The sequence below is a fragment of the Lytechinus pictus genome, chromosome 12 (assembly GCF_037042905.1).
Source record: "Lytechinus pictus isolate F3 Inbred chromosome 12, Lp3.0, whole genome shotgun sequence".
In the NCBI taxonomy this organism is placed as follows: Eukaryota; Metazoa; Echinodermata; class Echinoidea; order Temnopleuroida; family Toxopneustidae; genus Lytechinus; species Lytechinus pictus.
In genome coordinates this window covers 18,630,772-18,657,743 of record NC_087256.1, presented here as the reverse complement: position 1 = coordinate 18,657,743, position 26,972 = coordinate 18,630,772, and the positions used below count along the sequence as shown (strand labels likewise).

General features: G+C 35.8%; 1 protein-coding gene and 1 long non-coding RNA gene across 3 annotated transcripts; both read left to right on the top strand.

Annotated features, from left to right (window-relative positions):
* The first annotated feature begins 10,916 nt into the window (after nucleotides 1–10,916).
* LOC129273640 (coiled-coil domain-containing protein 142-like) lies at nucleotides 10,917–26,213 on the top strand. Its single transcript, XM_054910707.2, has 6 exons — nucleotides 10,917–11,111; nucleotides 12,634–12,813; nucleotides 13,932–14,046; nucleotides 14,723–14,900; nucleotides 16,312–16,517; nucleotides 24,742–26,213. Exons 2-6 carry the CDS (start codon nucleotides 12,652–12,654, stop codon nucleotides 25,056–25,058), a joined length of 978 nt encoding a protein of 325 aa, XP_054766682.2. The 5' UTR covers nucleotides 10,917–11,111; nucleotides 12,634–12,651; the 3' UTR covers nucleotides 25,059–26,213.
* Nucleotides 17,969–21,321, top strand: LOC135156202 (uncharacterized). 2 transcript variants are annotated; one of them, XR_010295331.1, is made up of 4 exons: nucleotides 17,969–18,464; nucleotides 20,001–20,097; nucleotides 20,483–20,602; nucleotides 21,081–21,321. It is a non-coding gene; the product is annotated as an uncharacterized LOC135156202 (long non-coding RNA). The 2 variants fall into 2 exon arrangements; XR_010295330.1 differs by having other exon boundaries at nucleotides 17,970–18,460.
* Nucleotides 26,214–26,972: the final 759 nt, after the last annotated feature.

Here is a 26,972-nt window from a genome sequence, read left to right as displayed (position 1 = left end):
TTAAATTGTTCAGATGACTGTCTGCTTGTTGTTTCCTGTTGTATAAAAGCACACACCAAAAAAAAGAAAGAAACAGCTATAAATGCGAGACCAGAGTGTATAGGCGGGGGATGCTTCGCAACCATGGTTCATAATCTTCCACATCAGACGTATTGCTGACGTTTTGTGTAACAGCTTAAGAGTTGTAAAGGCAAAGACAAAAGCTGCAGCCTCCGCCCCTATTGTAGGCAAATTTTTTGGCTACCCATATTTATTTTTTAAAAGTAAAAATAAAATAGAAAATTTTTAACAATTTTTGCCAAATTGAGGACCAAATACAGATTAGACTGTACAAATGAAATCTGTGTACCTATATTGCAACTGTATTGCAGTTGCTAATCCAGGAGAGGAATAGGCACATCCAGCTCGTTGCCCCCACCCCCTGTCCCGGAGATCCATTAAAAATAATTGTAGTGGAAATAATCGGTCATTTTATGCAAGTGAAAACTTTTTTCCTTGTCTGATTTTTCATGACATAAATCACCTTCATTCGGGAGTTTCGACCTTTTAATATATTTTTTTTTTTTGGGGGGGGGGGGAGAGCGTGGGGCTTGTCATAATTTTTAATGAAAAGGCCTTTTCCAAATCCTGGTTCTACCCTTGCTGTGTTGTTAGAGAGGGGTAAGAGAACCTAACCCAGATATAATTGTGAAAGGATTTGGATGTTGAAATCAGTAGTAGATATGAACGTACAGTATGATGTTCAACAAGTTACAAGAAGATAACTTTCATTTGAAAAAGGCATCGGAAATCATTTTGATTGCAAATACAGTTAGCTATCTCTTTTGATGGATTTTTGTTTATATACTTAACTCAAGTTTTCATTATTTAGATGTTAGCTTTAACAAGGCATGATAGCTCATTGAAGGGGCAAAATTGTTAGAGTGATGATATAGAGCGACGGTATAGTGTGATGTTGTCGTAATCTAGTGACCAGTGTTTGGTACCAGATCAATACGCTTTGGTCCTTTGATAAGGGATTTATCCTCATTTCCAGGTCCCTTTGAGAAGGCCTTATCCCTTAACCCTTTGGTTTCTTGTTACTAACAAGCACATTCATACGTTATTAATAATCAAATAAAAAAATGAAATCATCACCACTACTGATATCAAAAATATGTATCCAGATGACGTATTTGCTTTTGACAGTATTGTCACTGTTTGATTCAATTATAGACCAGTTCATATCATGTTATTTTCTTGTATTTTTTCTGTAATGTACATCAAATATTTTATTCATAAGGAGATGAGTGCATTGTAGAAATTTACATTAATATTGTATCAATGGAAAACATTAGAGTTTGATAAAAATTAATTAATCTTGAGTGATATTGGATGGTAATTCAGTCCAGAGTTTTGTAATGAAAGCAATTATTTTCATGACCTTTGTTTTCTGGCAATGCTCTGAAATGCTTGTGTTACACTTGAGATCCGCTGCCTTGGCTTCCATTAAACACTGAGGTGTATTGCACACAATCCACACTGGATGTTGTATTGGATAATTGATTGATCTAGTTTACTCGCAATTTTGAAATTCATTTTTGATTGATCATTACATTGATCATGCTTGTTTCCAATTGTAAATCTTGTGTTAAGAGCAAGTCCACCCTAACAAGCATAACACTGAAAATTTCATCAAAATCGGATGCAAAAAAAGAATGTTATGATATATTAAAGTTTCTGCTTAATTAAAAAAAACAGTTATATGCACATTCTGGTCGGCATGCAAATGGGGAGACTGATGACATCATCCACTCACTATTTCTTTTGTATTTTATTATATGAAATATTCTAAATTTCTCCTCATTGTCCAGTGAAACAACGATTATTCCTCCATGAACATGTGGATTTAGCAGTGTTTTATACTATATAGTTCAGTCAAGTTGGTCATTATCGTCAAATCTGTAAAAATGAAATATTGTATAATTCAAACAATAATTTAAAGAAATAGTGAGTGAGGGACATCATCGTCTGTCTCATTTGCATGTCACTGAGTTGTGCATACCACTGTTTTGTGCAAATAAGCGAAACTTAAAAATGCCATAACTTTCTTTTTTTACGTCCAATTTTGATGAAATTTTCAGCATTATGCTTGTTAGATTTATCTCTATTTATTCAAATCAACATTTTTCTGGGGTGGACTTGACCTTTAAAGGCCAACACCACACCAACATCAAAATGACATTTATATGTATGTTCGTGGAGGAATCAAACCTATTTGTACATTAATGAAGAAGACTTATTAAGCAAAAATTTAAGGTTTGTGATGTATACTAAGGTTATTTCAGAGGTTATTAGGAAAAATATACCCATTTGATATCGACCAATATTTCATTTCAAGGCCTACTATTGACTAGTAGAAAGATCAAATTGAACTTGAAAATTTAAGCATTGCATATTAAGCAAAGTTGTGCAATTATTTTTTTTTAATGATGTACTTCAGAACTTTATTAATTCACATTATTCATGAAAAGCAGTGAATATAGGCTAATTTAGCAAAATCCTATAATTTCCATAATCTCTACCCACGGCATTGTCCTTTTACAACTTTCCTTTGAACATGCAAATCTTGGATTATTATCTGTTGTACAGTAAGTGATAGTTTAAATTCATCTCATAATAAAAAACCTCTGTACAGATAAAGTTAGACGGTACATGTACAACATGACAATGGCAGGTTATATGAACTTTTCTATTATTTTTTATTGACCTTTTTGTATAAGGATAAACAAGTATAAAGTAATCAATAATTCGAAGTCCATGTAGTCTGCCCTGTCCTGGATTTATCTTCCTGGATTTTTAAGAAGATAAAGCTCAATTTTTTGACATAAATCTTAAAATCCTTCTTTAGCCTATTTGGACAGGCATGTGGATTACTGGAGATAATGATGTCCATGTTTTCATTGTTTCAACCATAAGAAATTTATGGCTTTGCTCTGGAATTCTTGTTTTGGGAGAAAATAGGTGAAACTTTTCCTTTAATTTCTATCCATTTATTATTTTATTTCATTTCATTTCATTCCATTTAATTTTGTTCATTTCATTTTATGATTATTATTATTTTGTTATTTTTTTGGGGGAGGGGGGTAATGGTGGTCGGGGGAGGGGGGGGGGGTTCTCTGTTGGCGTATTTGGAGCAAAACATTTTGTTTACCCAGTTGTACTGTAGCACTGAATAGAATATTGATTTTATTATACTTACTGTACCACTTAACCCTGTACTGTTTAAACTTGCCCTACTTTATCGTAGCTTCATAAACTGACCTTGCAAAAGTGAATACTGCATTGTGAAAAATCGACTGGTGAATCGATAATTGGAAATGCCACGTTAAACAATTAAATTCTCTTCATAGAAAATGAATTCATGTAGCTAAATATGGAGTGTATTATGTATATGCTATTTTTAGTCATGTATCACAGTCAACTTTAACAAAAGGTAGTAAATTGATTTTTTTCAAAAGTTTATTTAGTTTTTGTTGATAAACTGCACTTTTGGTATCATTTTCCTTCCTGATGTATTTGATTTGTACATGTAATTAATACATAAAGTGTTGCAATTTAAATTGCGAGTGTCCTTGAAATATTTAATGTCCACATAAAAAAACCCAAACAAAAGTTCTTTTTAATCACGATAAAAAAAAAAATCATATTTCACTTTTTGCCGTCTGTATGAATCCCATTACTGTCTCCCATTTCATAAAAGCTTTTTATAATAAAAGTAACAAAATGAAATGTACAATTTCTGCAACAAGTTCACTATCCATTTTTAAATCAAATCCTATAATTTCAGGAGCTTGAAACTGTTTATTTTAAATTTGTTATTGTAACAAGTTTTTTTTTAATACATGTTCAGGTTTTTCCTTCCTTTATTTCACTATGATGAAGCAATTCCAATCCAATGTGATATGCGGTCAATTTCCCACAATCCTGTCTGCCAATGAATTGATTTTTTTTTAAAGTGGTTTTTAGAAATCTGTTCTAGTGCAATTGTGGTTTAACAACAAAAAGAACAACTACATCATTAATAGAAGCAACATACAATCAAGCAAAAAATGATTGAAAACCAATCACTCTTTAATTCCCTCACTTCATAAAATAAAATTTATTGGTTGATAATTTTGTTCTCAATATTGCTCTTCATAAATAGATTATTATAGGTTTTTTTTTTAATATTTAAATAATTGATGAGCTACCAAAATCTCTCTATGACATTAAGGGCGAGTTTCATAAACAAATAGTCCATTTCTTTCGCATTAAAATGTACTCACTAGGTGAACTCACAGTAAAAAAAAAAATGGAAGAAAATAAATAGGAAGGCCGAACATTGTATGTAATCCCATACATGCTTTTACATATGTATACATTGCTTGCAAGTCTTGGCAGAATTGAGTCGATAATTCATTAATAATGATTCCAGTGTTTTCCAACTAATCAGTTTTTAGTTGCTTTAGAAATAGTATTTCATCAATTACTTCTAACACTTTTTGTTGCTTTGCTGTAAACAAGCATTTCATAATTATCTTTAAGAAGAATGATATAGAGCTACAATATTTTGTATGTGTTTGATAACATAAGAAAAATATTTTGAGGTGAGGCTAAAACTAATATTTCAACCACATGAAATTCATACTACTTATAATCAACCATTCCATATTTTCCTTCTAATGTTTTGGAGTAAGGTCAGGTTTTCCCTTTTTTTAATAGTTAGATCAAACAGTTAGTTGGGAAATACTTTTTTTTATTTCATGCGTGATCTGCGCAAAATTATCCCCTTTTTAATTTAAATGTTGGGTGGTCTGCAACGATAATGATGGTGATGATGATAATACATGTACATCTCATTTACTGTATAATGTGCCTAATGCATTTTTTCTTGGTGCAGTGTTGCTGTTGCTCCAGCTGACCTATTGATGTTCTTAAAACACAGATTAAAAGCCAGTACGACACTACCAGTACCACCAATGAAAGATGAACACTCCTCTCTTTCGTAGAACGAGACACAATTCCTATGTTTTCTTTTCAAACTAGAACAGTAGACGACTCTGAATAAATAAAGGGAGCAGTAGGGCTGATTCAGATGTCAGCCGAATGCGGAGGAATCCCTCGTCTACGGCTGATGCAGGCTAAGCAGATTTGCCTGATCATCATCCCCACTTTACCCCTCATGAATAGGGACAATCTATTAGTTAGGTAGGGGTCAGATCAACTGAGTCCTCGCTTATCTCCACCGTCCGCCCTCCTGCGATACCCCCCGACTCGCATCAGAGCCAAATATAATCAGAGCATGTGGACTGATTTATAACGAGCAGTGGCTGGCTGCCCTTCCTAAATTGAAAAGCAGGGGCTGCTCCAGTTTCAGCCGGCAGAGATGCCATGATGTCCTTCCAAAGGGGAGTTCGTCCATCTGATTAGAAAATGTTTGTCCTAATGTTTCCTGGCCAGACAGGAAATAAATTTGGCAGTGACATTCTATACACAGAGACAATACCAATCGATATGTGCACACATAATTATGGTAATTCTATACTTTAGGTTGAGTGCATCAGAAAATGTACTCTTTCTTGAGTCTTTTCACATTGTCCATGTACATGTAGGTGTATGTTTTTGGTGCATGCACATGCATCTTTCACAAAGCTTTTTAATTTTTTTGTTTTGATCAGGCATATCTGAATAGTTTGAGATATGCTTGTAATTTGTATTTGCATCCAGCTCTTATTGGGATGTGTGTGTGTGCGTGGGGGGTGGTGTTTTGTATCAAGATGTGTCCGGTTAAAAGTATCTGCCTAATTGGTCTAGCTCTTGTCTAGAACTCCAGATTTAGTGTTTTTCCTCCCTTGTATCAATTGAAAATTATCACTCTACTTTCATCCGCTCTTCCTCTTTCTCCATCAAGCTATCTCCCTCTCCCACTTTCTCTCTCCTCCCACCCTCCTACCTTCTATCTCCAGCTGCCTCTTCTCTGTCCTTCTCCCGGCCCTTTCACTACTTCCGATCGAAGGAATTTTCCATCTTTAAAGAACACTGACTGTCTCTTTCTATTTCTCTCCCTCCGTCCCTCTTCCTTTCTCCAGCTTTCTCTCATCTGCATCTCTATTGGCCCGTTCTCCTCTTCCCACCCTGTCTCAGTTGTAAAATGTGAAGGAATTCTTTATTTTTTAAAGAACTTTGTCTGTCTCATTCTCTCTGTTTCTCTCTTCATCCTTCTCCCCTTTCTTGACCTTCCTCTCATCTGTGTCTCCCTTGGGTCTTTCTCAACTCCCCCTCCTCCCCCATCTGTCTCATGGTATGAAATGTTGGGAATTTACTCTCTTCAAAGATATTATAATGCTGAATTATCACACTCAGCAATGCACATTTATAGGAAATGGCATCCTAACCTTTCAAGATAATACCTAATCTAATCCAAGCGCTGGTTATCACCCAACACCAATATCAGTTACCATTTGCCAAGGGGGCGTACTTGCCTAGCTTCCCTCATTTTCCTTTATAGCTATTTATAACTTTTATCTCTATTCTCCACTATTATAAAGTAAATGTGTCCTCTAAACCCCCCCTTTGAAGTTCAACTTTGCTTACTTGTCCAACAATCAGATTTAAATTGATTGAAAATGGTATTATAATAAGTGTTTGTCCCGCCATACTTTACCCACTTGTATTCCCATCCCTCTGCCCCACACTTTCTTTCCCCATTTTCTCTCCTCTCCCCGCACTCCTTCCCATCTCACCCCCCTCCCTGTCCACCTCACATTTAGAGCTGTATACAAGAATTTAAGAATTTTGTGAATGCATTCAACTATTTTTCACCATAGAATCAAGGGTTTCAAAGATATTGTGATCAACCATTTTTCATTGGTCGAACAAATCAGTGTAAAAATGCAAACATGCAATGCTGAAAAAAAAGTATAATGTGATGCTGCAGAAACTGCAGGTGCCAATGTCATAGTCACCGGCGACACGACTAAAAAGTCTGACATGAGACTTGTTATAATTACAAATGCACAATTTCTATAACAAATATACTATGAGCCAATCAGATTGAAGGATTTCAGTAGCTTTTAACTGTTATTGTAAATTTGTTATTATAACAAGTTTTATGAAAACGGGACCCAAAACTACTACATTATTTCCAATGACATTCCATTCGTCAGTTTGGAGTCAGTTTCATTGGTGTGACTGTAGCATAGGAGTTACTTGAACGAAAGAAAGTTCATAGATGCCAATCTTCAGGCTTTTGCCAGGTTTTGGGCCCTGACAAGTATATCCAGACTTTTCATGCTTTGTATGGTATACATGTAGTACATGATATCAGGCTTTACTGTGTTATTGTATTTTATACCCAGTAAGTAAAACTGACTGGCATCCTTGAAGATTGTCCGAACACACCCTTTAGATTGTGAATAATTAAATCATGGTTCACTTCCAGACGTACCTATACAATCAATCTTCTATTTTCTTCTACATTGTGATTGTGGTGAATGACGTGGGGGAATTCAATTTGTTCTTTTCTACTGCATGAAATATCTCAGGTGGTATGAATGCAAATATTGCCAGTTTTGAATGAAGTTTACTCATTTTGAGTGCATTTTTTTAAGTGCTTAATATACCATATTCCCCTGTTTTGTGAATGTCAAGTTTGATGCAATGAATGGGTGAAAAGAGATGGGTTGATGTTTGACGCAGGTAGCTTGCGTATATAGCTTCATGTTAGGAGTCAAGTAAAGTTGAAATTAGGGATGTGTTTTGTCTTTACAGAGGTGAAAAAATGTTATTAAGAGATTCATTGGTTGGGAGAGAGGAGAAGGAATGGAGAGGGGAGGGGCAGAGGAGAAAGGAGGATAGAGGAGAAGGGGAGGGGAGGGGGAAGGTGAGAAATGGGGAGAGGGGCAGAAAGAGGAGTGGGAAGAGGGAGAAAGGAGAGTACCTATACAATCAATCTTCTATTTTCTTCTACATTGTGATTGTGGTGAATGACGTGGGGGAATTCAATTTGTTCTTTTCTACTGCATGAAATATCTCAGGTGGTATGAATGCAAATATTGCCAGTTTTGAATGAAGTTTACTCATTTTGAGTGCATTTTTTTAAGTGCTTAATATACCATATTCCCCTGTTTTGTGAATGTCAAGTTTGATGCAATGAATGGGTGAAAAGAGATGGGTTGATGTTTGACGCAGGTAGCTTGCGTATATAGCTTCATGTTAGGAGTCAAGTAAAGTTGAAATTAGGGATGTGTTTTGTCTTTACAGAGGTGAAAAAATGTTATTAAGAGATTCATTGGTTGGGAGAGAGGAGAAGGAATGGAGAGGGGAGGGGCAGAGGAGAAAGGAGGATAGAGGAGAAGGGGAGGGGAGGGGGAAGGTGAGAAATGGGGAGAGGGGCAGAAAGAGGAGTGGGAAGAGGGAGAAAGGAGAGGGGAGGGGGGGAGAGGAGGAAGGAGAGATGGGAAGGGGAAGAGGGAGAAAGGATAGGGGAGGGGGAGAGAGGAGGAAGGAGAGACAGGAAGAGGGAGAAATAGGGAAGGGGGAGAGATGGAGAAGGGAGGAGGAAGAGGGAGAGAGGAGATGAGGAGATAGGGGAAGACAGAGAGGGGGAGGGAAAGAGTGAGAGAGGAGGGAGGGGGAAGAAGGAGAGAGGGGAGAAGGTTGTCGGAAAAGAGACACAAAGATCAGCATGTACGTATCCGACATCACACCCACAATGAATCTGATTATAATTTGTAGTTATGTCAACCCTGCAATAAGTGTTCATTATGATTATCCTTACCTGCACTTCATAATTCTGTTCAGCTTCCATTTCCCAACATCATCTTCATATTCTGTAGGGATTATTTTATCAGTAGCGATCAGTCACATCGTGTCTTCTTCCCTCCTGAGCAAGCTTGTCTTTATCAGCCCAGGTGGGTGAATATAAAGTTCTCTATCTCTCTCTAAACCGACAATGGTTATGTTAAGAAGATGCCATGTTAAATTGCCACCAGGTCTGCAACCACGTTTTAAACTTTCCATTTCATCTCACCCCATATGGTCTAATTCAAATGGTTTTGCTCTAGAACCAGTTCTTTTAAATTTGGTCCAATTTTCACCTAGCCTATTTACTATTTTGTCTATAAATTCCCTGTGAGACTGGACCATTTGGTCTACTAATGAACCAAGCCTTCATTTGACAAAGTGCCAAACGGTAGATAGACTAAATTGGAATTAAACCATTTATGATTTCTTGAGTTCACATGGTTAGGTTTATGGAATTAAACCAGATGGTGACAATTAGTCTTCAATTGATTACAAATTTTTCTTAAAAATCATTGTTTTCTGTAACTATACTCTGATAAAACAAGGAGGGCTGACTCGGCTAGAATCTTGAAACTGAGCAAACATTGGCGGATGTAAAGCCACCCCGTCAATGCGAAGGCTCTTCACCATCTCCTAGGGCACACGGCCGTGTGATGTTTCCAAGCTCATTACCATCACACCAGCGAAAGCATGATCAGCAGCTTCAAGTGTTTATTATCACATTACAGATAATGTTTATTGAGATTACGGTTACATTTTCATTGTCAATTCATATATATCTTGTCCCGCATATATGTGCGCATCTATTTAAATTTGCCTGAGTGGTGCTCCTCGGATCGTCGCTCTACAAAGAGGGTGGCACAGTTCTTAATAATGTAATTCTTGGTAGTCATCGTAACCTGAGAGCTGCCTTCTTGAATGTCAAATCGTTAAAGGAGACGCTTAAGTTAAAGGTCGTGTGAATGATGCTAATGCTTTTAATGCTTTTAAGATGACAATTTATGTCTGCCTATGCGTACGTGTTTGAATTATAAAATGTTCGGGCAGTAAGATATAATTTCAATTGCTCATTATAGATGATATTTATTTAATGTATAAATAATTGTTAATTTCTATGTATTATATAAGTTTACCTTTTCCTGGAATTTTATAGGAATGTACTTAAAAGCAGATGCATCTATTTTTGTTTGATAAAGCTCAGAATCTAGAATCTTGAGTTGCACTTGGATGAGTAAAAATACAATTTTGATTCGCTTTTAATTTATTAACTATACATCATTTATCCAATACACCCATAATGCATATGTGCCCAAATGTGCCCTGACATCAGACAAATGGCTTGTTTTCTATTTTGGATATTTCAAAATGGGGCCAAAGTCAAATATATGTTCGATATTTTTTGCAGGTTTTCCATATTAAGTCTTAAAACTAATGTTTGAAGTGCAAGAGATGAATAAAAATTAAAAAAAATAATAAAATGGTTCTATGGGAATATTAATTACTAATATTCCCATAGAACCATTTTATTATATATTTTATTTTACACAAACTTGTGACTTTACATTGCATGTTTGATAGACACATAGGCCTACTGTAACATGGAAAAATTATTTCATTGGTATGTTGCATAATTTTGTTTTAACATTCCATGTCAGAAACTTGTGTTATTTTTGGACCTGTATCCCGCTGTGCTGAATTCATGAATACCAATGACACGACTGTTCAAGTCAATTAAGAATATCCTCTTATCTCCTGTAGGTATGAATATCTTGTGGAATTTCTTCTTTGTTGTAGAAACAAACATGCAAAATATTTGGAAATATGTACTTTTTCTGGAAAGCCATGGAAATTCATGAATTTAAACTGTTTACAGTCATTTGCAAACTTGTGCTTGGCCAGGCCTTTATGGATAATATGTTTTATTGTAACTGTAGTTTAATGTGTCTTTATTTTGAGTTTGTACATAAAGAGTGACTGATGCCTGTCATGGAAATTTACAATCTTTAGCTCAGGAAAGTCATTTGATTTGAAAAATGTTTAAACCTGCATTCTCTTTTCTCTTTTATCTGTATCTCCTCAAATTTTCAGGGAAGAATGGTCTTAACTACCTGATCCACGGGGCACAGGCACAGATTTCCAGCTGCCAAAATGGAGTGGTCCAGGCCCTAACCAGGCTAGCGGTCAGTCTAGGAACTGCTGCTCAGTGGTGCCATCTGAAGAGCCAGGACTTCCTCGCTAACTGGACCGTTGGACCATTCCTGCTTATATCCTACGGTGATCTAAGGGTAAGATTGAATGTTATGATACAAATAATGCACGAATGCACAGGCGAGAGTGTATTATTGGCCCTGCAACACACTCAAGGGTATTTGCAAATGGTGCTTTTGCGAAAAATTATAAATACCTGAGATGTCTGCAATGTCATTTAAAATCACTGAAACCTGTGCATTATTTGTTTTATAAAACATTAAAAAATTGTTACAATCCAAAGGATTTCCAAGATGTGGCAAACCATCTTTACAGTATACCATAGCAATATTATATGAATTGTGCTTGTGCACCATCCAGCTTGCTATTTGTAGATGAATCCAACTTCGGAGCACTAAATGGGGGACGTCCAAGGAAGAACATAAGCACTTTCAATAGGTTATGCAATGAGCCAGTTCTGTCGCTATGTCAGTGCATGAATTAGGTTTAGTAAGACATACCTTAAGAACTCTTTTAGAAATTACCATAGAAATATGGCACAGAATGAATTAGTCTGATGCCTTGTAAAACTAAACATTTTGTTGAAGTGAATTTGAAGCAGAAAAGAACAATGGCATCAGATAGCAAAAACTTGGTGATTCTATGAAAGTAATTTTATGAAATTGCTGAAAACCTATGTATATCAGGGGGCCGTTTCATAAAGCTGTTCGTAAGTTAAGAGCGACTTTAAGAACGACAAGTGATCCTCTCTTATGCACTAAATAACCACCAACGAACATTTAATGGTGAGTATCATTTACCACAAGAAAGGCTCACCAGTCGTTCTTAAAGTCGCTCTTAACTTACAAACAGCTTTATGAAACACCCACCTGGACAGTGGGTGAATTGACATAGAAAATTATTTCTACTGGAACATTTCAGATATATAGCCATCATTGTTCTCAGCTAAAATGAACATTTTATTTTCATTTTGTCTACAAGCAGTTGGTCTACCTATCAGGTAGTCAAGTACCACATTGGCATCACCCAATTGGTCTCATTGCCATTTGGTATACACTACACCTGGGGCTCGTCTTATAAAGCGATTGATCCAATCAATCGCAACTATGGTATGCCAGCAAAGTCAACATATAAAATGCATGTTTGTTAAAAAAAAATTTATATATGAATGTGTATCCATAAATTCATTGATTTCTTGACAATTTGGTGTGTTCTCCTTTGTTTACTATTTACTTTTGCAAATTTCCTCCAAAAAAATTACGACACTGATGGATTTCCATAGAGTTACAATTGATTGGATGAATTATAATTCTTTGTAAGATGGGGCCCAGGTCTTATACCCACTTTCCACTAATTGTCATTTAGCCTTATTCCCATCTAGTCTGAATTCCTCTTTATTTTGCATTTTGTCACATAAAAGTTTGGTTCATAACTAGTTAATTTAACTATGTGGACTAAGTGGTGTTAGACCAAGTGGATAGAAGATTAATTTTGGACATCCTTACTTGAAAGGTTAGACCATGCCGGGTGAGACGAAATGGAATACAGACCTATATGCAATATTGCAATGACACTACTATCTTGTTTCATTTCTCTCAGGTGGTGAATGACCATGCAATGGCCACACTGAAACTCCTGCCAGTGTTGCGATCACTACTCTCCACTACTCAAGGGCCTGTCAGTCCAAGGCGCCAGCAACCTCAGATTGCGGTCGCTAACTTCAACTCACATATGGAGTCCCTCCACCATAGACTCAACGCTGAACTTAGCAGACTGCAGGTAAGATGTCAATTTGCGGATCTATAGGTGTTGGGCCATTTGAAGGTCACGTCCACCCCAACAAATAAGTTGATTTGAATAACTAGAGAAAAATATAGTAATGAGAGTTTCATCACAATCATATGTGAAATAAGAAAATTATGATATTTGAAAGTTTTGATATTAACAAAAAAGTTATATTACAGCATGGTTGATATACTTCTGACAGAACTGATGACATCACAAATCACAATTTCTTCTATATTCTATCATATGTAATATTAACAAAATGAAAAAATAAAAATCCATATTCTATTGTTCAAAATCTGAACTCGAAATCATCCCAAAATTCATTTTGCCCAATGGATCGTGGGCCCGGTAGCCACAGTGCAGTGCCAGATCGACGTCGCTCTATCCCTTAAATCATCGAATGCCAAACAGGGTGGAAGCAACTCCCATCTTTTGACGTCTTGATCTGACACGGCCGGGGCTTGAACTCCCGACCTCCGGATGTGAGGCGGACGAAATGTTGCAATGTAATGAGAAACCCATGGTATTCTACAATACCTTAATGCACTATACCCTACCCCAAACCTGTCCCAAAACCTAACATAAAACCCTATTGCAGCACTCACTCTAACCCTACTACATCTTAGACAAAATGAAACTGGGAGCAATTGTCGCAGATGCAAATGTCGTGTTACAGCACCCCCTTTACACTTCATTTTTAGACTTACACTTGATTAGCAATTGAACATCGTTTTCTTGCAATCCCCCACTAGAACACTTCTTTCATTTTAACTGTCAATACCTGGGTTTTGTCTTACAAAGAATGGTGATTGATTCAATGAACATCATCTATATGGAAATCCATTAATGTCATAATTTTTCGTACAGGAAATTTGTACAAAGTCCATTGTAAACAAAGAGGAAGCTCACTGAATTGTCAAGACAATGATGAATGTACAGGTATGAGTGTACATCATATTGAGAAATAAATTGAACAAACATGCATTTTAAAAGTTGGCATTGCTTGCTTTCCATAGTTGTGGTTGATTGGATCAATTGTGACTCTTTGTAAGATGGGGCCTAGAACAAAACGTCCCAACAATAACTGTATGTTTGTTGCTTTTTAACAGGGATTATCCAGTCACTGCAGTAGACAGTTCTGTCGAGACTGCTTGAAGATCAGCGATGAGTTCTGGCCTAAGGCTATGCCAATGGGAAAGGTCTGGCGGAAGAAGACTACTGATGGTAAGAATGTCACAGCAACTAAAACCTGTTTATAGGAAATCAAACAAAAATATTTGAAACATAATTTGAAAATGAACCCTTTCCTGTCTTTTGATAGGACTCAATTGTCATGTGATTTGGCAAATTGAGCTGAACTTAAAGTATGCATACGAAACAGTCCTTTTATATTTGTGAGTTATAGAATAACTCATCCACAAAAAGCATCAAAGTTCTGTAAAAAAAGATCATGGCTTCCCAATTAACTTCAGCGCATGTAAGCTGAAAGCAAATTGTCCCTGTGTTTTCATTCCATGCTTAATTTGCATTTATGTTTTTGTTTATTTTTTTTACATATAACAGTTTTTGGGCCAGTCAACAGGCCTTATAACCAATAGCATCAGTTTGAAGGTGGGGGGGGGGGGGGGGGTGGGGCTCTGGCCTTTTGATTTCTGTCAGTGCCCTTTTTGTTAATATGTTTATAAAGAGTTTTGTTTCCAACGAAAATGCCACCATTATAGATACTTCTTGGTGTCAATCACAGAGGGCCTGACCAAACTAAAGACAACATCTCAGAATGGCTCAGATCACTATCATGTCTTCTATTGGAATCGTAGTATTGTACCAAGATGATTATAGCACGTATAACAATTTTTCCTTCAAATTTCTCATTGACATGCCTTTTTTTCTCCCACCAAAGAATTACCGAGTGTCCACAATTCCTACGCGGCCACCATCGTAGACAACCTCCTTGTGCCAATTGCTGAAGGCGTGACCAAACTCAAGACAACAGCTCAGATCACCATAATGTCCATCGCAGTCCAGACCATGCTAGAAAGCTGGATGACCTTCATCTTGAAAGAGAAACCAAAGTTCAGGTAAGGGAGAATGAGCAGGGGACAGTTTCACAAAGCTGTACTTAAAGTTATGCATGACTTTATGATCAACTGGCATAATGCAATCCAGATGGGATCCGTAATTAATTTCAATCACCTCAGCCAATGTTGTGTCATTAATGCATATTTGTTAGGTAATTTTGAGGTAACTCTTCAAGATTTTTTTTCTTGTTTTGAGAACAAAAGCTTAAATAATAAATGTTTTAAACCAACGCAGATGAACTATCATTATCATTCATTCGCATTAATTGGGACAAATCTGCATCTGGCAATGTGGATGTTTTTTCCCTTTTTATTTTTTCAATGGAATTGCAATTGTCTGCAATTCAGGCTCACTTGAATGATTTCTTTGGTAATCTTACCTTGAATCCCAGTTTTTTGTGAAGGCATACATAACTGAAGCACCTCAAGAGACGCTCTGCTAATGCTGTAAAATAAGATGGTAGGAAGTGGGTGGTGGTAAGAAAAGAGATTCGATGAAGGGAAAGGGAGGAAAGAAGGTGGGGAATAGATAATTGTGAGCATCAATGTTCCAACCATGCTGGAGACCTTGGCCGGTGTACAATTCAAAGTACTCATTGAATAAATAAATTACTTAGTATTTTACTTGGCAAAGCAAAAAGCTTTAAAAATACATAGTTTTGAAATTTATTGTTTGAAATAGACATGAAATACTTTGCCCAATTGATCGTGATCCCGGCAGCTGCTGTGCAGTGCCAGATCGACGAGGCTATAAAACAAATTTTTTAAAACTTTATCTAGCCAACATTAAGCAAAAAAATTATCAATCACCATAGTGATGTTATAAAGCTTTAGTCAAATAATGTGCACTATACATGTCTGTGCACACAGCATGTTTGACTTCGCGTATGTACATTTGTACACTTAAGTAATATATGGCAATTGAATAGCAAAGATGGTTAAGCATTTTACTTAAGCAGAATACTAAGTAAAATACTTAAAATTCTGGCTGGAATATATGGAACTGAATACTGGCATAGGGCCTCATAGCGTAAAGCCTAGCAATTGATCATAGGGCTGACTGATATGATCGATCAACTTCTTTAATGTGTATGGAGGTTTCAAGAGATTTTTTTAACCATGTCTGAACAATCCAAACGAAATACAACTAATTCCTTGTGATGATTCCATGTATACATTTTTTTTATGCAGTGTGCATGGGGCACATCAGCTAGAACAATTTTTTAACCATGTCTGAACAACCCAAACGAAATACAACTAATTCCTTGTGATGATTCCATGTATACATTTTTTTTATGCAGTGTGCGTGGGGCACATCAGCTAGAACAATTTTTTTAACCATGTCTGAACAACCCAAATGAAATACAAGTAATTCCTTGTGATGATTCCATGTATACATTTTTTTATGCAGTGTGCATGGGGCACATCAGTTAGAACAAGACTTCTGCTACGTCCGACAGTGGTTGTCGTCTGAGGCCAGTAAGCTGGATCCGGAAAGTAAACAGAGCGTCCTGTCCCTCGATGCAATACGCAACTTTGAGGGCGCCATCATCCTTCTAAAGCAGCAGCCACTGAGACGCACTGCAATGGCCAGTGCTTCCTCAAGAGAAGAGATTAGTAAGCATGCGTGTACATTGGGTGATTTTAAAGGGGAAGTTCTCCCTGACTAAAAGTTTATTGTAAAAATAGCAGAAAAAATAATAAATGTTGGCGAAGGTTTGAGGAAAATCCATCATAGAATGAAAAACTAATTAGAATTTTGAACATTTGATTTGTGACTTCATATGTGAGCAGCTTTCCTAGATATCATATAGTAAAAAATAAATGAAATGTCATTTTCTCAGAAAATTAAAAATGTTTTTTATTGTACCTTTAGTACTATATCAATACACAAATCATTCACATGCGCTCCTAAAAAGAAAATTAAAATTAAGTCGTCATGAACCATTCAAAAATTAAATTTATGCATTTTATATTACATAACATATGGGCAGCTGCTCGTTTATGACGTCACAAGTCAAAAACTTGAAATTCTAATAACTTTCTTAATAATTAATAGATTTCTTCAAATCTTCACCAATATTTGTTATAATTTTTCTTGCTATTTTTACAACAAAATTTCCGTCAGGATGAACTTCTTCTTTAAGTCGGATGTTTGGTGTTGGTATTAAAGCATGTGTTTAGCTTTGGTAAATTGTCAGTTATGTGAACTATACTCGAGTATAATCGAACCTTACAAAATTAAAAAGGCGTAGTAGTCGTTAAATGCATATTTTACCCTTTAGAATTTAAATATGGCATTTTTCGGGCCATTAGGATTTAAATTTAAATCTAGCACCCTCTTTCGGTAATTTCGCTTACATTTAACATACCTGTTTGAGTGCTTACTTTACATGTTTAGTAATTGGATAATAGACAGCTAATGACTAAGATTATATCCTGATATTTTCAGCCCATTCCATGATTCAGAAAGCAACTGATCAAATTAAAATCTGGTGTAAAATCAGGAAATTTATCCCCCAACACATTTTGAGTTCATATCCTTCACACCACAACTGTTTTTGGGGTACATACATGTACATTAATATAATCTAGAAATGACATAGAACAGTGACACACATTTTGGGTATTTACCAAAACTGAAGATGAAACCAAAGATAAAGTGTGAACTCGGTTGTTGATTTAAGTAAGCAATATGATCAATAGGATTTTAAAATAATTTCTCTAAAGATTTAATATTCTCAATCAAAATTAATGTACTTTCATATAATTTTATCATTGGTTAGATGTGGTCACCCGGCCGTATAATTTGGAATTGATGCACAAGCTTGACTGTAAAAATTGTATATACATGATGGATATTTTTCCTAAAGCCCTGCAACAAAATAACCACAAAAAATTTAATTGGGTGAACTGCAGTTGAGGTTGATACCTTACAATAGTGGTCATTTCTTTTATAGCATTTTTATGGAATGGTTTATTTATGAATATGCTGAAAATAGCAGCCGAAGGGCTGAATTACATTAGGTTTGCAATAGACGTAATATATGCAGACATGTAAAACAAAAATGTCTGTTACTGGTAACACCGGTAGGAACTCGGCAGGACAGCGTCTTGCTGGTAAACGCCAAGCTGGCATATAACCAATTACCTATAGGAAACATAGTGGCTGACCTTATAGAAGACAGATATTACTCTCGGGTCTTTTTATTAAAGTGGAGACAATGGCATAGTTGGGATCAAAGACCTTATAATATATTACTAGACCGAAAGCTGCGTGCGCGTTCAGCACAAAACAAATGAGATTAGGCTCCGCCTACCGCGATCATTTGAAGACAAAAATAAGCCCTCATTGACATTCATGAGCATGAAGATATTCATAATCCGGCCTTTTCATTGGCTAAGAGCGTCAATAATACGCGATTTCCCCGATTCTTTGTCATCGATACTAGTGGTATCGTGTTACAGAATTAATTATTCATTTGACCTCATTACGTCATCTAATTTATTCATTCTGAAACTTTTCTTTCCACACACAAAATGGACCTACGAACACTCCGGTGAGTACGTATTAATTGATATAACCACATGAATTCAGTGGACTATTTACACATTTCATATACTGTATTTTGTGATCTTAGGTTATTTCTTTAACAAATTAGAGAGTTTGCTATCATTCTTCTGTTAAAGGAAAGCAGAATTTGGTCTTTGAAATTGAAGTTAGATTGTCATCGTCGCCCAGTGCAGCCTGTAGCTTGCAGTCTTGCAGTGTTGTGGTTATGCCGCTGTGTTATTGTGTTAACCACATGTATTTTGTACGGGCTCCTAGCCGGCTGGGAATCGAGAGATAATCGGGCTGGTTTGGTTCACCTCTAACAAGGACCAACCCACGATTGATTAAAACAAGAGAAGAATGAGGCTTCTTTTTGTACACTGTAACGTTAGATCTACAGGGAGATCTGCATCTATCTTCAGTAGATCGAGACTCAGTCAGGAATAAACTGTGAAGCGGAGTGTGGATGAAGATACGCCTGTCATTGTGTCAATCCTCAGTCCTCACTTTGTTTGTCTTTGTTTCAGATATCAAATTTATTTTGCATAACTTCAGGCTTCTGCATTTAGCCCCCACCCATTTTAACTCTTGTTATTTATAAATAAAGTTAGACTCGGTCTTAGAAATAACATGCTGCTCTGCATTTTGTCTTATTATCAATAGATCTAGGACCTAGATCTTCTTAATCCTAGGCCCTACTTTACTTACTTTATACTTACTTAGAGTTAGTTAGATCTAGGCTACTTTACTTTAGTTTTATTTATTCATCGATGCTATCGAGAGCTAGGCCTACCTAATTCAAATCTAGTCTAACTCATACTTTCCCAACCCTCGACACTTACCCCCAGGCCAGGGCTTATGATCTAGGTCTGTAATTTAGGCCTAGGTCTGGGCCTAAACGACTCCATTTACATGTACGAGTATGACTGTCAGTGGACCAAGGACTAGATCTAGATCTACTCTCGGTCAATAATGGAAATGAAGTCTTAGCCAGGAATAAAAGCCAGAGTCAGACATCAAAAATTTCTAAACCGATATAGGGTCTAGATCTTGGTTTAGAACCGAAGCTTTACTTTCTAGGTCTAGATAGATCGAGAGTCCATCGTTAGTCTAGATCTAGACGAGTAGACCTAATTTAGATACATGAATGCTGTCGCACAGAACTGAGTCTCGTTGGACTAGATCTATACTTTCTTACAAATAGATCTAGACCTAGTGCATGAGATTATGAAATTATGTTAAAATCAAATGAAATAAGATTCGGAAATAAAAAGATCCAGATTTTTTTTTTTTTTTTTTTTTTTGGGGGGGGGGCAGACATGTGAAAAAAATTTAGAGAAACCTAAAATTCAGAAAGCGAGGGCCAGAAACGACCAATATTACCTAGGGCCGTTTTGTGCATTTTCTAAAGTAAAATTGAAGGATGTCATGCAATTCTCTTTTTGATGAAGGTTTCACATTTCAGCTCTTACCCAAACCCCTCCCCCTATACATACGGCCATGAAAAAGATCACTTATTATTGTTCTCTCTTTTCTTTCACAAACAGGTTGAGTTTGAAGAACAAGAAAAACAGTAGAGGTCTACCTATATGGTTCAAGATGATGATCATAAGTGCATGCATCATTTTGCAGATTCTCATCCAGGTATAAAACTTAAACTAACCTTACAAAATTACATATACATTACATGCATTGAATGTTAACCATGTTTACATTAAATAAAAATAATCCGAGCCACAAAGAGGTAGGATCTGTAATGAATATACACTTCTTAAATATACAGGCTCTCGAGTCTAAAATAGAACCAATGCCAAAAGTTATGTACCTTGGGGCAAATTTATAAAATAAGGTCATGTCCTTGATCTACTAGTAATTAAATGGCCTTTTTATTTCCTATTTATTTATAAACAAAGCAATATTTATTTTTTATATTTTACAAAATTAATTTTATTCATTCTTTAGTGTGATATTCATATTTGTAGATTTACGATTTTTTTTAAATCTTTTTATTTTACATTTTGTCCAATAGGATGATGCAGTTTTACAATTTCCATGGAGGTGATTGATGATGATAAATAATTGGTGAAGTAGGCCTAATAGAACAGCGACTAGACCACAAAGAGAAATACAACCTACAGCAGTTATATGAGTGAGTTAATTAGTGAATATTTTTAATAATGGAGGTTGTTCACATTTTTTTTGGCAACAAATAGACCTGCCTTTGAAAAACCCATTTTAATTTTGTTTTTAGATTATAGTTAGTGTCGTTTTTAATCACAGATCAAAATATTCTGTTCAACAAAACATATCAACTTTAATTCTGACTATTTATATAATTTACATATGTTGATTCATATATTTATGAGAACTCTCTGACATTTTTTCATAGAGTACATGTAGTTATAATGGAGAGTGGTATGTAAACTGCATAGAACAGGTTTAAGTAATATGCTTTATAGAAGTACAAGTTTATAATTACCGGTAGTAGAAGTAAGATTTCCTGTTATGTGTTGAAGAAACATATATATGTCTAGTCTAACTTTTCTTAAAACATTTATGTTTTATAAATCACGACAATTTTAATTTAAATTCATTGATTTTCTTTCTCTATTTTTTTTAATCTGCAGGACTGGTGTAACAGATGTTTTCATTCAAGAAATCCAACAATTCAACATTGAAGAGTCTGACTTAGGAACCACCTGATGAAGATGGAAAAGGTTTTTTTTTTCCAAGTCCGATTTAAAAAAAAAAAAAAAAAATATCACAACCCCAAATTCATGACGTATGAAATTTCTTGTTGATTTTCATTAAAACTGGTTGCAAAAGGAGAAGCTATAAACATACAAATAGGAGCGGCGGAGTGAAGTTGAAAGTGTCCTTCAAGCCCCCCCCCCCTCCATCTGTACGAAACTGCTTACATACCCCCACTCATGAATTATTAAACTTAATGCACAAAGGATATCCTTCATAAGTATATTATCAAAATGAGAATATTGTTTTCTTGTTTCAAAGGGAAATCGTCATGGTGACCACAAAACGGGTCCTCAGGTGAAAGGGGCACAGAACAAGTTCTTTAGGAGCACTTTTCTTGGGTAAAAGGGGGCAGTGATTTGAGAAAGGGCACTTACAAGAAGGCGAGGGGGCACTCTTCAACACATGAGACGGGCTCTCAGATGAAAGGGCATAGAACACGTTCCGGGAGGGGGGGGGGCATTTTTGGGTAAAATAATTGCATAAAAGGAAGATCACTTGGTAACACCTAAAACAGGTTCTCGTCAGGTGAAAGGGACACAGTACACGTTCGTGAGGGGGCATTTTTTTGCATAAAAAGGCACTTTTCAGTGCTTAAAGAAGTAGGGGGAACTGTGCCCTCCCCAGGATCGCTGCCCCAGCATACAAAAAAAATATTCTTTTGGTTCAAAGTATTAACATACGCTTAAGAAAAAGGTAAAGCTTAATCCTCTGATAATGTGATATTTTTTTATGGCTAATTAATAAAATTCACCACTAACCAGAGAATTCCTTTATGTCTTTCATTTGTGTTCATATAGCATTTGTACAGAGCTAAAATGAAAGGGATTTGGAATTTGCAAAATTCAAAATGAGATGAAGATCGAGAGAGGGAAAGAGTGATGAGAAGTGGATTGAAAAGAGATGAGAAAGAAATGGAGGGGCACATATGAAGAGATAATTTAGAGGGGGGGGGGTGGTAAGAGAGCTAGAATGTGGGAAGTAGGAACAAAAGGGGTGGAAGAATATAAGACGAGATTTATGGAAACCAGGAGACAGATAACAAGTGGGAAAAGAAGAAGGAAATATATGAAGAGTTTAGTTGCAAAAGGGGTTAGGGCCACTTTGGACCATTCCGAGAAAAAACATGTTTTTATTCTCACTTATTGCAATATTCTTATGAGAAACTAAATTGTCATGATGTACCACTCTATCATGTGAACATAAAATTGGGTATAAAAGAAATCTACCCGTCTTCAATTTTTTTTCTATATACTTAAAAAAAATATAATTGTGTACCTAACCCCTTTTGCAAGTAAATTGAAGTGAATCCAATCTCTTTTGATTAAAAAAATTTTTTTTTGCCACTTCCATTCACGTTTTCATTTGAATTTCAAATTTTCTTTGGTATCATCAGAGTGACTGAAAATTTAAAGGTTTAGAGACAGAAAACAATAAAATATATGAAAAATGGACCTAACCCCTTTTGACAAATGAGTTCTTCAGAAGAGTTTAGTTGCAAAAGGGGTTAGGTCCACTCCAAGAAAATATTTTTTTTTTAATTCTCCCATATTGCAATATTCTTATGCGAAACTGAATTTTCATGATACCCTACGATGAGAACATGAAATTGGGTATAAAAGATATCTACTTGTCTTCATATTTTTTAAGATATCATTTTCCAAAAAAAGTCTGTGTGGACCTAACCCCTTTTGCAACTAAACTGAAATGGACCTAACCCCTTTTGAAAAAAGGTGATTTTTCTTTGCCATATTAGTTCACTTTTTAATAGGAATTTCAACTTTTCTATGGTATCATCTTATATAGCTACTAAAAATCTTTACATTAAGACATAAGAATCAAGTTTGATGAAAAATGGACCTAACCCCTTTTGAAAATGAGCTCTACATATGTAGGAGAAAGGCGGCACAAAAGAATTTTGAGTGGGTAAATGATTAAATGGAGAAAAAAACAGAGTAAGAAATGCTGGAGAATAAAGGGGACAGGAAACGTATTAAACATGATAAATTGGGGCCCGTTTCATCATGAGTTACAAGTATGGTAACTACGATTTAGGGATGGCAAAAGCTGTAGAGACCTCTTTACCTAATCACGACTCGATCTATACCCTTTTCATCTTCCCTTTTGGAATTAGCAAAGGCCTATAAGACGCAATACAAACAATGCTTTGTTTATAAGTGATATCGCTTGTGATATCGATACTTTATAGAGCGCAACGTATCGTCTCAGATTTGCGCTTGCTTGATTCGCTGAATCCCTCGCGTCACGAGCGCGTAACAAAATGAATACATTAATGAATTTGCCAAGTTGACCTTTGTCATTGCGCTGATGTGCGTATTGTCTAATACACGTACAAAACCACAGTTGACGAGGGAGCATCGTACGAAATTAATATTAATGAGGGCTTATTTTAGCTTCTAATGGATTAAACAAAATGGCGGTAGCTTCGGGGGCTTGGTTGGGATTCAAACTCACTAACTTGCGATTATGAGTCCAATGCTCTAATAACTAGACTATTCTTACAAAAGCATAGGCAATTCTTGAAACAAAATAGTTGTATAAATTCTTCATCAATAAATTGGATCTATACCCAGAATATAATGGAGGGAGGGTGTCCAGAGGGGAGATACAAAGATGGAATATTAAGAGAAGAGAAATATTTTAGAAAGAAATGGAGAGTGAGACAAGGGGAAAGGAGATAGACAGGAACAAAGGCAAAGAGGTTGGGTATTGAACACAGTCGAAAAACAATTATTAGATATGGTAATTAATATTGTAAGAAAATATAGATAAAATAAAAAATCCTGGTAAGTTAAGAAGAAAGCAAAATGAGATGTAATATTCACATTGGTATGGTAGTGGATCGTATTACCGAACACTTTTCATGAATTCAATCATATCTCAAACACATTATTCTCATAAAATTCATCAAACTTTCACCATAAATACACAATTACCTACAAAATATAAATATGTAAAAATTTTGCCGAAATCATTTTTCTTTTTTACGATATTAGCTTCCAATCGGACCCCTCTTCGCATGTGAAATATTTTTGTCACTTGAAAAATGGTATCGTATTACCGAACGTGTGTTTTCTATGGGAAAAATTGAGAAAACAACAAAATCACTGGTGAGCTATTTTGACCTTATTTTAATATTTTTAGAATATCATAACTTTGAAATTGTGTTTTGACCATTTTTCATCATCTTTCTATTCAAGTTCCCTTTGGAAGGATGTTGCAAAGTTTTGAGCGTATGAAATTATTTTCTGACGCGTACGATGCGCGCGTTCGGTAATACAAGGCCGTTCGGTAATACAATCACTCACTATACATCAAGAGTCACATGGGAAATCGGACCAGTTGAATAAATTACAGAGAATGTAATCCAATAATTTTTTTTTATCTGAAGGCAGGTGAATCTCAGGTGTAATTTTATTTTTTATGCGAAGAACACTGAGCATAGGTTACTCAGTTTAAAAAATATGATATGAACGACAATCTTGACATATTTTACAATTTATTTCATCGTTACAGACTCAGAGTACAGTACAAGCACGGCACAGAGCACAGGATCACGGCGTGGTAGCTTTGGCAGTATGTCAGACTCTCCTCTCACCGTACAGAACCTTGCACCCCCATCCCACCCCAACACTCTCCCCCTGGGCGGGGACAACAACGACACCTTGGCGGGCTCCGACCGGGGCTACGTCACCGATTCCGTGGATGGCATCGATGATGAGACCTACAACGTCCCCCATCGGAAGGAATGGCTGAGTCTACGCGTGCACACGGGTAACAGGTGGAAGAGTCCATTTAGCTGTTTGAACTCGCCGGCGGGGATGGAAAGCTGAAGGTGACTCGACGGAGGGGCTTTCTAATTCATGCTGAAATTGCTTAATAGTTGTGAAGTGGATCACCATATTATCACCAGGGCATTGTTACATAGAGCTTAACAATTAATCACTTGGCTGATTTCTACAATTGATTGCTTTGATTATTATGAAAGATCAATCATAGAAATCAGTCGCATGATCAGTTGCTAAGTTTTGTGTTACCAAGCCTTGGATACCCCTGTGTGTATAATATGAATACATCACTATTCCTTCAGTTACGTTTTGGGGAAGCCCCTCATCTATCTATCCCAACTGAAATATTTCCAACCCTTTTTAGCTTTGCTTTATGCATATCCCTTATTTATTTTCCAAAGCTACTATCCAGTTCCAAGTTGGATGTGAAGTATGGGTGCATGTCACAAAGGGCTTTGTCAGTGACTTTTTTACTAACACTGTTATAAGCTACTAAAATCCCTTGATCTGATTGGCTCAAAGCAGATTTGTTATTGAAAATCACCGACAAAATGCTCATTGGAACACACTCGTCAAGTATCCAAGTAGTAATATTGTACATGGTTGTATCATTGCTTAATGTGAGCAGGTCTCACATGTGATGTGATCATTCCAAGTGAAATAGTTGATAGGAAATAGTTTTCAAGAAAATAGGTATAAATTGTACAATTTCTATGATACTGCAAGATATGACTGCACCAATTTTGGCCCACTTGTTGGTTTTAGCCATTATTGAGGCTGAAATAATTTATTTTGTTGTGTATTTCATGTTGAAATAGACCAGTGTAATTGATCAAGTCTGCAGTTGATGTCATACTTATGTAATTGTTTTCAATTGTTTTTTCACTATCCGTTTATGTTTCATTCATTTGATTTCATTTATGCTATACAAATCACTAAATTGGTGAGAGCAAAATATTCCTGTTTTGAGGAATTGCACCTATTTTTTGTGGTTCAACTAGATACACTGAACTATTGGTATGTTTTCAGAGTTACTTTGCTAATTATGCAGCACAATATTTTATTTCTACTTAGTTTGCCTTGAGAAAGTCCTTCTTGTATTTTCAGCAGGAACAATTTGATATATACATGTATGTGGTGTCTATGTGATCAAATTAAATCTATTGAAGTGCATTTTAATCATAGATAAAAAATGAATTTTTTAGAAATTTAGAAAAGAGTGATATTGAATGAATCCCATGAATTCCCCTTCCTATGAAAAAAAACATAGTATAATCCTATGAATTCCCTGTCCTATGATTTAAAACCATAGTATTATCCTATGAATTCCCCCTCCTATTATTGAAAACCGTAGTATTAACCCATTTACAACTGAAAACTAAACCCAAATATGCTTTGCACAGGAACTATTCAATTCCAGTAGGTAAAGGGTTTACTTAACTTTCGCCGTGGCCCATTCGGTTTGATATTTGAAGATTATTGTGTAATCGTATGAGACAGGTAGTTCTGTGAGTGTAATTGCCAGATAGGTTAAGATACAGATTATTCACTTAATGATTGATGGTTGATTTTGACTCTTTGTACACAGATTGCCATAGACTTACAAAGGATTGAACTATTTATTGTATCTGTATGTTACAAGTTCCATATGTCTCAAAACTGTAACATTCTTTTGTATGATTGTGGCACTTTCACTCCTTACTGGATTACAGTTTTGTAGCAATCTGACTTCTAATGAATATTCATCATCCTTGTAAAGTTCATGAATATTTGTGTTTCTTGTACAGTATGAATAATGATTAGTGTTATATCAGAACTGTTGATGTTTTCTTGTCTTGTGTTGTACTGATGAATATTTAGGTTCTTGTGTAATTCTAATCATGAATATCCATGTTTCTGATGTAGGACTTATGAGTATTCATGTTTCTGGTGTAATACTGATCATGAATATTCATGACC

Coding starts and splice junctions, on each gene's coding strand:
- LOC129273640 (XM_054910707.2), top strand. CDS start 12,652: ATGGCCACACTGAAACTCCTGCCAGTGTTGCGATCACTACTCTCCACT. Junction 12,814..13,931: donor CTGAACTTAGCAGACTGCAG/GTAAGATGTCAA, acceptor GCTTTTTAACAG/GGATTATCCAGTCACTGCAG. Junction 16,518..24,741: donor TTCCTCAAGAGAAGAGATTA/GTAAGCATGCGT, acceptor TCATCGTTACAG/ACTCAGAGTACAGTACAAGC.